General features: G+C 44.5%; 1 protein-coding gene across 1 annotated transcript in view; it reads left to right on the forward strand.

Annotated features, from left to right (window-relative positions):
• The first annotated feature begins 6923 nt into the window (after positions 1-6923).
• Positions 6924-12707, forward strand: part of ITGB5 (integrin subunit beta 5) — a 192264-nt gene continuing 186480 nt past the window's right edge. Inside the window, exon 1 of the mRNA XM_036745271.1 lies at positions 6924-7689. Coding sequence (XP_036601166.1) covers positions 7620-7689 — 70 coding nt within the window. The 5' untranslated portion in view covers positions 6924-7619. The remainder of the gene's footprint in view (positions 7690-12707) is intronic.

The raw sequence follows: 12707 nt of genomic DNA on the forward strand, positions 1-12707 counted from the left end.
TTGCCAAATTAATTTTCTGAAAAGGCTTCTTCACACATTCATTCAATAAACATTTATTAAGGGCCTATGTGCAGTATTTTAGAGGGTGGCTAGGTGGCACAGTGGATAGAGGGCTGGGCCTGCAGTCAGGAAGACTTATCTTCCTGAGATCAAATCTGGCCTCAGATACTTACTAACTGTGTGACCCTGGACAAGCCACTTTATCCTGTTTGCCTCAGTTTCCTCATCTGTAAAATGAGCTGGAGAAGGAAATGGCAAACTGCTCGAGGATCTTTGCTAAGAAAACCCCAAATGGGGTCATGAAGCATTGGATGTGAAACAACAACAGCCACAACCACAATTTAGACCCTGGCAGAGATATAAAGAAGAGTTCAATGTAGTTGCAAACCTCAAAGAATTTAACAGTAGAATACTGCAGTTTGAAATGTTTTTCTATGCCTTCTCTGGTCTCTAGTTACCTACAATAGCAACCTCACCCTCAAGCTTATGCTTGTTTAAAGTTCATGGTACTATTCTCTTCATGATTTCATTCCAAAAAATGTACGTAGGTGGCAAAGTGGATAAAGCACTCAACCTGAAGTCAAGAAGATTTGAGGTCAATCTTGCCTCTGCCACTTCCTAGATGTTTGACCCTGGGCCAGTTAGTCAACCTCTTTCCACCTCAGTTTTCTTATCTGTAAAATGGGGTTAAAGATAGCACCTAGCTCCCTCGTATAATAATCAGGACACCTGAGTCTTGTGGATACAAAGACGAAGAATGATACAGCCCCTATTGTCAAGGAGCTGGCTTTGCTTTGATACTCTGATAAACCACGAATCTCATTGGTGTGGAAATTCTTACCTCCTGTATAGATTGAGAAGCTTCTATACTTTGACAACCTGAACAAATTTTTGTCCTTGTCCTTATGTGAATCTTCTCCAGATAGTCCACTAGCACTCCACTAAGTACCCCTCTCCCCACCTTTCACATAAAGTTATTCCACATGACAAATGCTATTTTTAAAGAAAATGAAAAGATAAAAAATAAGAAAACTGATTGATAAATGTGCAATCCATCAAACTCATGGACTTTTGACTTCTGCAAAACAAGTGGGGTGAGGATGGCTTTCCATCTCTCTTCTTTGGAGTCATGCTTTATTGTTCACTCCTTTCAGTTGTGTCAGACTCTTCATGGCCCCATTTAGGGTTTCCTTGGCAAAGATACTAGAACAGTTTGCCATTCCTTCCTCCAGCTCATTTTACAGATGAGGATTCTGAGGCAAACAGGGTTAAGTGACTTGCCCAGGGTCATACAGTTAGTAAGTGTTTGAGGCCAGATTTGAACTCACAAAGATGTGTCTTCCTGTCTTCAGGCCCTGGTGCTCTGTGCACTATGGCACCACCTTGAGGCCTCTTGGAGCCATATTAGTTCTTTGCAGTTTTGCGCTTTCCTTTTACTTTGTAGTCTTTGTTTACTGTTTTCTTTCTCTGATTTCTTCACTGTGCATCAGTTCATGTAAATCTTTCTAAACTTCTGAGTATTGACCTTATTCATTATTTCTTGGAGCTCAGTAATATGCCATTACATTTATGTTCCACAATTTGTTTAGCCACCCTCAATCAATGGGCATTTACTTTGTTACTGATTTTTTTTTTTGAATCAGAAAAAGGGCTGTTATATTTTGATGTATATGGGGCCTTTCTTTTTACCTGGTTCTTTGGGACAAAAACCTAGTAGTGGAATCTCTGGATAGAAGAATATCGCCATTTTAATTACTTTATTTCCATAATTTCAAATTTCTTTCCAAACACAGTTCCAGCAACAAGGGCACTATTAACTCCATGTATTTCACTGTCTGTCCTCCATTACTGGAGTCCTCTCTCCCTCCTTATACTAGGAAGGCAGAATTTATGATTTCAAAGAGAATCTCATATGTGCCTAAAAGGTCCAGAACCGCAGGATATAAGGAATTCTCTAGGCAGAAGGCAGGAGAACTAAAGCATGTATTTACACTCCACAGTAACAATCCCACAAACCAGCGTCCCCATTTTGATATTTTCATCAAAAGCTTCCAGGCCCAATAAGTCCTCCTCACAAGGGTAACTAGGAGGCCACAGAGAAGCGAGATGGTATAAGGCAAAATCGTATACATGCTTCCCCTCTACGGTAAGAAGATTACCCACTAGCCTCTAGTCAGCTCTGCTACTGGCAGCTCAGCTTCGGCTGTAGGTGTCTCTGGCTCCAACCGGAAAAGGAAAGGAGGATCTTCAAGCTGTCCTCTCCCCTCTTATAGAGTTTTTGACATCATCAAGCGCCACCTGAACAACCAGGGCCGATTGGTTCTTGACTTGGCCCCTCCCCCAGCGTAGACCACATTAACACACCTCCCCTCAGCCAGCGCCACGACTCATCACACAGGAAGCTCTGGTCCTGCCCCAGAAGAGCAAGCCCCAGCGTCCAGGGAAGCTCAACGAGGTGAGCTGAGTCATTCAAAGAAAACAAAGTCCATTCTGGCTACACTCCTTACACTGGCCTCCATGTATTCCTTGATTCTCCTAATAGTTCCTCCCCTTCCATATTTTGTATATATTTTCTATGTAGTTACCTGTGCACATGCTATCTCCTTTTCCACCTCTACCTCAAAATGTAAGCTCCCTAAGGGTAGGGACTGTTTTATCTTTGTCATCATATTCATATCACAGTGTCTGACATATAAGGTGCTTATTAAATTATTTATAGAATGAATGAATGTGACAAGAAGTAACTTGAAATAAGGTTGGAATGTTAGGCTGGAGTAATATTGTGGAGGGCCTCAGATGACAAGTTGAGAAATTGATATCTTATAGGCAATAGAGATATTTTTGAGTTTGAGAGTGACTGGGTTATTTTTAAATTATCTTTATAAACCTAGTCCCTTGAAGAGAGGAAGAGGTTATTTTTGTAGTTATGTGTAGGGAATTGGAGATGAAAGAGATGAAAGAAAGGGAGACTAGTTAGGAGGACTTTACAATAAGGGCCTGAACCTGGGAAGGGGCAACAGGAGTATAGGAACACAGGGTAGATACAAGAAGGAGGTAGAATTAAAAATGTTTGACAGCTGATGATGTGAGGATTGTGGGAGAAAGAAGAGTCGGTTAAGGATCCCTTATCTACAGAAAAAAAAATAAAACAAACTTGAAATCTGCATTTAAAATCTTCCAGAATCAGCCACCCAAAACCCTTTCCTAACCAGTGGCTCAGAATAAGTACTCAATAAAGGCTTTTTTCATTCATTCCTTTGTAATGGGGGAATAGCCAATGGGTGTTCATGTCTAAGAACTTGCTTTGATGGGCCTGATGACTCTTTCCAGAAATGCATGATAGAGGGGCTTTTTCCTTCCCCTATTCAGAGCACATGCAGCTATCCTAACTATTTCCGGTCAGCTTAACGTGCAGTGGGCAAAGCCCTTTTAATTGACTGCTGAGCCAGAACTGAGTGTGTGTATAAAAAGCTTTAACAGAGGAAATCTCTCTCTTTTCTAATGGCCTTGGAGAGAACCTTCTGGTAGAGAGAGAGTGAGTAGCAGCTGCTGCTGCCTTATCTCCCTAGGCAGGGCCTCCATGTGGCCATAAATGCATGGTCACCTCTGTTTTTTCTGTCTCTGTCCCTGTGTTTATTCTGCCTTGATCTTAAGTGAAAGAGTATTAGGGGCTGTATCATTCTTCATCTTTGCATCCCCAAGGCTCAGGTGTCTCGATTATTATACGTGGGAGCTAGGTGCTATCTTTATGCCCATTTTATAGAATGAGATGGAACCAATTGGTTATGACCTTGTAAACATCAAAATGTTGGAAGAGCCACCAAACGTCCAATAATTAGAGTTCCTGGTAGAACCTGTTGGTAAGTTAAGTCTAATGAGAGCTGACCTACTTGCTTGACTTGGTGCACAGCAATGAAATAACTTGGTGGCATAAATTATGTTCTTTAAGCAAGGGAATGACTCATTCAGCTGCTATGCCACACCCAGAAGGGAACTCTGTAGGTAGAATGTTGGTAGTCAGTCATCATTTTAAATCTGAATCCACTCCCCACATGGACTGAAGTGGTCCTGGTTTCTGAGATTGTTGTACAGCTGTTCTAACGGGATGTTCTGAGTAAATATCCCTTTGTAAAATCTAATTGATGTTAATTGCTTAATTTTGAGGAGAGAAGAAATTGATCAAACAGGTATTGGGGAAGATGATAACTTGTCAAATGATATCATTTGCCACCAGCTCCTCTATTTGGTTTAGACTCCACCATTATCATCCTCATGCCCCCTTTTCAGATTCCTTTTTTGTATTGTCTTCCCTCATTAGATTGTAGGGCAGCTAGGTGGCACAATGGGCCAGGAGTGAGGAAGACTCATCTTCCTGAGTTTAAATCTAGCCTCAGACACTTCCTAGCTCGTCCCTGAGCAAGTCACTTAACCCTGTTTGCCTCCATTTCCACATCTGTAAAACGAGCTGGAGAAGGAAACGGCAAACCCCTCCAGCATCTTTGCCAAGAAAACCCCAAATGGGGTTATGAAGAGTCTGTCACAACTAAAAATTAGATTGTAAGCTGCTTGAAAGCAAGAACTGTCTTTTTTTTTCTCATTTGTATCCCCACTTTACCTGACACACAGTAGGTGCCTAATAAATGTTTATAATATCATATGTTGGGACACCACACTGGACATGGGTTTGTGAGTGATAATACAAGAGAATTCCCAAATCTCTTGGGTAATCCCTAGAACTCTGAGTGGGGAGAAGTATCCTTGCTCTGGGGAGTTCCCTGCTATTTAAGTTGGTGTTTGGCAGATTGAGTTCAGAGCCTGTGTGCTACATGTTAAATATTCATTCATTCAGTTCAGAAAGCTATGAGTTTAGAAAGATTAAAGCAGAGCTAAAAGAGATATGTCAAGGCAGTCTCAGGAAAAGTATGAAGAAGTTGATAGTTGACTGTCAGATATGGCAGGTTTGAGGATGAAGACTGAGTAAAGCCCATAGTATTTAGTAAATGGTCACTGGTGACCTCTGGGTGCAATTTCAGTTAAGCAGTGAGTCAGAAGCCAGGTTGTAAAGGGTCATAGAGTCAGTGAGTTGAGAGGGAGTAGTCTCTTTTTAGAAGTCTGAGTAAAATTCAATGATCATAAGTTTACTATGTGCAAGGCATTTTGCTGGGTGCTGGGGATTCAGAGGAAAAAAAACCTTTGCTTGCTCTCAAGGATCTTATATTCCTATTGGGGTGAGGTATGGCATATATAGTTGTTGTTCAGCTGTGTCTGATTCTTTCTGCCCCTATTTGAGGTTTTCTTTGGCAAAGTTACTGGAGTGGCTTGCCATTTCCTTCTCCAGGTCATTTTACAGGTGAGTAAACTGAGGCAAACAAGGCGAAGTGTCAAGGTCACAAAGCTAGGAAGTGTCTAAGGCCAGATTTGTACCACTTAGCTGTCCACCTGCCCCCATATATACAGACAACAATAATAGAAGGTAGAGAGGTTAATAATAGAATGTGAGAAGGTTTAGACAAAGAAAACTAACAAGGGTTGAGAGATATGAGAGACAGGATAATAACTTGGGAGATGCTAGGATTGATAGAGGGTTTTTTGTATTTTTTTTTTTAACTAGAGGAAACCGAAGCAGTGTGGAAGGAGGCAGTTCATCCACTGCTTGGTTCAAATGTTTGGTGTCATTATGTGGAAACTCAAGGAAGGAGAGGATGGAGGGCAAGAGACAAATGAAGTCCAGGCACTCATTATGCAGTGTTGAACGAGCAGAAGGCAAAATGAAAAAGCAGGACAGTTATGATCTTGGACTGAAACTGCAGAGTAAGGAAACTGGTTTCACAAACTATTGGAAAAAAGTGTTCTTATTACTTAACAGCCATGCCTGAGGTCTCCTGGGATAGTGCAAAGGAGTCCTTCACTTGCTTTTAGCTCAGCGCTGAGACGTACTAACTAGTTGATGTCTCTGCCTTCCTTGGAACCTCAGTCTCCTCTTCTGGAAAATGGGTCAGATAATACAGACTTGTGTTTGCTTCAAGAATCAGGGCTGAATTATGTTCGGATGCTACAGTGGAATCACTCACTGCACCCGTCACTAAGCTGACCTTAAACAAATGCTTGTTTATTGATTGATCCACTGCTCCTATGAGTCCATGAAGTTTGCCCCAAGTGGTTACATGTGTTCGGGTGCAGAAACTCGACTTAACTGTAAACTATTATGAATATCATTCCAGTGAAGCTCTTTGATCTGTAAGCATTGCCAAACCTTTGGTAAAAAGCAAAATAATCTGACCTAGTAAATGCAGCTATACCCCTCCCCTATTGCAGCAATGTTTTTGGGCAAACTAAGTTTGGATTCAACTTTGGGGTTCCGATATCCTACTCAAGTTTGTTTAAAAGACATCCTATAATAAAAAGAAACTGAATGTTGTATAATTATAATGACCAAACTTGGCCCTAGAGGTGAATTAAGAAAATAAACCTTTCTTCTTTCATTGCCAAAGTAGGGGGTTGGGTGTGGTAATCATTCGTCTACTCTCGGGCTGGTTTTGCAAATTACTGCCCCCTCCCCTTTCTTTTTAAATGTTTCTTACATGGGAAAGCTTGCTGAATGGGAGGGGGGAAGGGATACCTTCACCAACTGAAATGATGTTAAAAACAAAAGGCGTCAGTTTTTAAATGTGAGTGTGTGGAGGGCGGGGGGCGTATGGTAGGAGGGGGATCTCACTTGTGAGTAAGTTCCCGACCGGTGCTGCAGGGCTAAGCCGGGCTGGTTGGGTTGCTGAACTCGCCCCGCCTCGCACTTAGCTGGCTGAGTGTCAGCTCAGGCGGGGCCAGAGGAGGGAAAAGTAGGGGAGGAGGGAAAGCAGAGGAGAAAGGGAGGGGAGGAAATCGGACGAGGCTAGTTGGCTGGGGAGGCTGGCCGGCTGGCCGGCAGGGAGGGAGGAAGGGGAGGGAAGGGGAGGAGAGAACAGAGGAGAAGCCGAAATAGAAAAGGGAAGAAGAGTGTGCTGGCGCGCGAGGGAGCTGCGGGATAGAGCTGGTCCTGCAGCTACAGAAGTTGAGTCCCCGGGGTGCAGAGCCAGCCCACCCACCTCTACTCCTCGCCGAGTCCCTGCTCAGGGCCAGGCCTGGCCTGCTGGGGAAGACTGAGCCGTAGTAGCCTGTGGCACTATAACTTAGCTCGGCTGGCCCCTCCGGTGCTGAGGGGTGGGCGGCGGCGGCTGAGACTGAGTGAGCGGTGCGGTGGCTCGTGCTCTCCATGCAACAGGGCAGCCTTAGGAAGGGATGGTAGCAGCTGAGCCCGGGCCATTGCAATCACAGCAGCTGCGGCGGCAGCAGCACCCTTCCCCCTCCTCTGCCTTGGTCTAGGCTGCGAGTTTGCGGGGTCCCGTACGGCGGGAATGAGGCTTCGTCTCCCTGGACTGGTCCTCTGCACTTCGGCTCTGGCAGTCCAGTCCCGACCCCGCAGTCACAAGAGCAGGCACAGCTCGGCTCTCCAGCTCCGCTGTTGAGAGCGCATCTGGGTCTTTCAGCGTGGTCGGCGTCCCTCCACTGGAGCGGTCTCCAGCCTAGCCCAGCCGGGCCCCGGGAACCGGGCACCCCGGGTCGTCCCTGTCGCGCCCCTCACCATGTCCCAAAGGCTGTGGCCTCTTTCTGCCTGCCTCCTGGTGTTCTGCACCCTCCTGCCTCAGAGCCCAGGTAAGCCCCAGCTGCAACCCAGGAGCTGCAAGCAGAAACTTTGCAGGACAAAGCTCGGGCCCTAGGACTCCAGGAATGAGGTTAAGGAATAAGTGGGTGGGAGAAAGAGACTCTGGGACTAAGGGCATCTTCTTGTTGCCTTTAGGTGGGAGGGTAGGGGCGGGAAACGGGTTGAATTGCTTGCCCCTTCTGTAGCGCAGAACTTGGTGGTTCTAGCCCAGCTGCGCAGCCCCAGTCAGAGTGGATGTTGTCCTGGCTTTCCTCTCCTCCTCTGGAGGAGCCTTCTCTTCCTGAGTAAACAGCGACTTCATCTGTTGACTGAGCCCGTGGTGTGTGCTCGGAGGTGCCCAAAGAGACGGAGGAGGGAGAGTGAGCGAGAGGGAGCTGGGCTTCTCCATACCCTCGGGCACAAAAGAAGTCTCTGTGGATGGATGTGGGCAGAGCTTTTGGGGAGTGTGCGAGCCATGCGGACGATGTCCTTGGCCAGGAGAAAGCTTATTGCCAGAAGTCTGAGCTTTCCTTGTGAACTGGAGGGCGGAGCCTGGAAACTCAGGCAGAAAGGGTTTGTCTCCCTTGGCAATATCCAAGAATCTTTGAATGTTCGATCTGGAAGGGACCTAGAAGCAGTTCAGCCCAACTCTATTCATTTTACTGACGAGGAAGCTTAAAGCGTCGACTGTCACGGATCAGTTAAGAGACAGTCATGGAATAGGACCCAGGTCCCAGGCCATGCTCCCCATGCCCTGCTGGCCAGCCTTATATTCAGTTCAAGAAGAGAGAAGCCCCAGGTTTAAAGTAGCCACCCAACTTATCTGTAATATTCCCTATCTTGGGGACTACTCTCAGAGAATCCGGAGAAGGACTAGTTTAGTCTAACTTTGGAAGGGGTAGGGTTGTGTGTGTGCGTGTGCGTGCGTGCGTGTGTGTGTGTGTGTGTGTGTGTGATTTCACTGTGATTTGTTTGGTGCCAAGAACTCCGGAGGACTACTACCAAAGCAGATATACAGCTAATTTGTCTGCACCTTACAGTCTTAGAAAGTCCTGCCTGAGGGCGCTGAGAATTTAAGTGACTTGTTCTGGGTCAGAGAAGAGGCTTGAACCCAGACCCTGCTGTTTCTCTTTCCACTACCCCCAAATGCTCTCATGAGAGTTTTAGGGCTCCGACTTTATGACCTTCTAGCTTGGGGGAAGGGTTAGTACTTTTCGTAAGTGAGGCCCCAGAATAAAGACGCTGTTAAGCTGATGGGCAAATCAACTTTTGCAATGAGATGTTACATTCTCCCCCCTCCCCCCAATAATGCTATGGGAAAAGAGAGGATAATAAGCATCCACATACATCCGTTCCCTAGGGATTTGGGGGAGTTTTAAATTCACTGTGCATTGTTAGCAAGTTGTCACTTGTCCACCTCATCATTCTTAGAAGCCTGGAGGGATGATTATCCCTCCCCCACACTATTTTACTCCTGAACTTCACTTAAAAGAAGTAAGCAAGGGAGGACTGGGGTGAGAGCGAGAGTGAGAGAGGGGGGGAAGGAGGAAGAGGGAGAGGGAGAGAGAGGAGAGGAGAAGGAAGAAGGAGGAGCAGGAGAGACAGAGATTGTGACCGACTGAGAGAAAGTGGCTCTGGGCAAATAGGAAAGGTTTCTTTGTAATTCGGTTTTTAATATAGTAACAAGTTTTCTTTCATTGAAGTAAATATCCCAGAGCTAGAACTAAATGACCTCAGTTAGCAATTGTTGGTGGTGGTCTTTTCTGTTTGCTTGTTTTGTGTTTTGATTGGATTTTCTCTTTCCCCAGGGCAAAAAACACTATTGATTGGACCTTTCTCCTAGACAATGCAGAGCTTAGGAAAAACTGGTAGAAAGTTCTGTATGAATGGGCTCCAATTACCTTTTTGTGGTTTTCCTCATTGCTGAGCTACCTAGTTGCTCTGTCATCTTTTGCCATCTCCTTCAAAAGTACTTAGCCAGCTTCTAGAAGGATCAAAGTCTGTGATAACAGGAAGTTTGTCCTTCCCCTCTTAGTGGATTGGAACTTCCAGAAATTTAGAGCTGAAAAGGACTTGAAAGATACCGTTCATTTAATCCATTTACCCAAATATTGAGTGACAACTCTGGATAAGCTTTTGTAATAATTGCTGAGGGAGATACAGTGTGCAAAGAATGTATGGGAAATTATAGGACTAAATAATTTAAGTGACTGGCCCAAGGTAACTGAGCTAGTTAGTGATTAAAGGAGAAACTAAAGCCCAGATCCCAGTGTCCTGAGTCTTGTTGCCCAGTCTGATGTTTATCGTAAGAAAAGAAGAAGCTCTAAGTTATAATATCAATTCTCTCTAGCAGGCTGCACAGAGTGCTATATGGAGTGTGCACCTTAGATGGAGAAAACTGATTCCTAGAGCCCAGAGATCTTAACTATAGTAAAAATTGAAACATGATATATTCTACCTTAGGAAAGTACACCCAAGAGGGATTGAGGTTTGGCCATAGTTACACAGGTTATAGATTTTGAACTGTGAGGGAACTCTAAGTCACCTAGTTCAACACTCTCATTTTCCAGATGAGGAAACTGAGATGAAAAGAAGCTAAGTGATTTACCCAAGGTCACACAGATGGTCATTGGCAGAGGGGGAAGGGAACCCAGGCTCCCTGACACTTGATCTGACAGTTTTCCATTGCACTGTGCTGGCTTGGGAGGGCTCCAATTTTATTTCTCCCGATTTCTCAATAATGTCAAAAGTCCTTTTTTAACCTGTGTCCCCCTCTTCTACTTCACCCCCCCCCTTTAAATCAGCACAAGTGCTTTCAAGGTCTTAATTGTGCTTGAAAGGGAAAATGTAGTTGTAGGGTAGAGAGAAGCAGGATTATAAGACCATGCCCTTTTTTCAATTTATAATATACTTTTCCCACCACAACCTTATATGGCAGATAATACAGGGATTATTAATCTCATTTTACAGATGAAGAAAACTGGGGCCTAGAGAGGTATGACTTGTATAATGTCGTATAACTAATAAGTACAGTGCTGAGGCAGGAACCCAGTTCTTCTGGCTCCAAAGCTTAGAGAAAGTCATGCTACTGAACCTTCATTCCACTCCCCCCTTTCCAGCCTTGGTTCTTAATGTCCACCCTAGGACTGTGGTATTTTACTTCATTTGAGGATCAGGAACAAATTCTTAAAACTTTTTAAAGAACTTCCCTTCCAACCCTTTGCTTTGCAATGGCTGCCTTAACACTTTGAGGGCTTGACTTATCTAAGACATTTCATAAAATGAAATTTCTTGCAAACAGAATGGGGGATGGTGGAACCTCATTGTTGAGACATTTCAGTATGTCTTGGTTAGACTTAGAATCAAGAGGAACTGGGTTCAAATCCCTCTGACCAGAGATGTGCTGGCTGGCAAGATTAGACTTGGGGTGAGGAGGACCTGAGTTCAAAGTCAGCCTCAGATACTTCCTGTGTGACCTAGCTGTGTCTCTTCACCCTGTTGCCTCAGTTTCCTCATCTGTAAAATGAGCTAGAGAAAGAAATGGCAAACCACTCCAGTATCTTCCACCAAGAAAACTCCCAGTGGGGTCATGAAGAGTTGGACATGACCTAACAAAACAGGAGACATATACAGTACAAATGGAATGCAATCTCAGAGAAAAAGCACTAATAATGGGGGTGGGGGAGGGGCTAGGACGGAGAAAGGCCTCCAAAGGAAGCAACGGTCAGGAACAGCTGTATTCAAGACCTACTTCTGACACATACAGGCTGTGTGACCCTGGGCAAGACACTTAAACTCTCAATGTCCCAGGCAGCTCCCTGAAATCCTAAATTTAGGAGGTGCTGATTTTCATTGCTAGAAGGAGTTTCTTTACTATGAGTTTCTTAACCTAATGAAATCACAGTTCTGAGCCCCCCAAAATGGTTCCATAATGAGAAAATTTATTTCGAGTACTTTGAAAACTTTGAAGTACTCTGACTCTCAATTTATTTAAAAAAACAAAACCAACGTGCCCATTTTCTTAATGAACACTCTAAGAATTAGATTCACAGAGTCCAGGGAAAGCCCATCCATTCCTCTATGATACTAGACTCTTTGACAGCTCCCTTCCCCCTCTCCACAATTTCCATACATAGGATGGTGAGAAAGTTGGGAATTGGTGGTGAGTGTGCATTCTCTCTTCAGCCGGCCTAATGCCAGGAATAGACATGACCGGACTTCTGTTTGCTCCTTGGGTTTACATTTTAACTCAGTTGAACCTGAACCAAAGATTTCTATGAAGGATTTTGTGGCAGAAGAGGGAAGGGGCTAATTAATTCTGATTAGTATTCCTCTCTGGCTTGTCCTCCATGCTGATTTAGCTATTGAGGCAACTGAGAATAAAATATCTACTGAACTTGGCAATGGGCCCTTTGTACTTGTTTGCCACGGGAGCTAATTTTTCTTCTTCAGACTGGTCATGGAAATATTCTCCTGAGGGCTCAAATATATTAATAACTCAGGACGGTCACACAGTTCACAAACAATATAAGCCCTTCAGAATGGGACTGTGTGTATCGGCGCTTATAGGAGGGTTGATATTTGCAAAGGCATTTATCTTTCGGCTGGCGTTCAGTAATTGGGAACTGGTGTCTTGGAGTAGTTTGTTCCCTTCTCCTCCCTCCACCCCCTCCCACCTGGAATTGCATTAGTGGCTTTATAAATATAAAGGAGCTGCTTATTTATTGGCCCTGTTTGTTGCAGTTGCGTCCTCCACTTTGGTCAATACCCGGGGTTTGTGGTTTTTTGTTTTTTTTTTTTAAATTTCCCCCAGTATGCAACATTGATGTGCAGGCTGTGGGTATGCAGGGATGAGGCAAACATTAGCAAATGTGATTAGGAAGCTGAGAATGCTGGTTCTACCTGTCCCCATCCCTCTGTACTCACTTGACCATCATCATAGCTACCTTATGGGTAATAATGGGTGAGTTCAAGTCAGCACTGATAGCAGAACTAGGAGATGTTACGTGAGCAGTAGTCTGAAATAGGG

The sequence above is a fragment of the Trichosurus vulpecula genome, chromosome 2 (assembly GCF_011100635.1).
Source record: "Trichosurus vulpecula isolate mTriVul1 chromosome 2, mTriVul1.pri, whole genome shotgun sequence".
Classification (NCBI taxonomy): Eukaryota; Metazoa; Chordata; class Mammalia; order Diprotodontia; family Phalangeridae; genus Trichosurus; species Trichosurus vulpecula.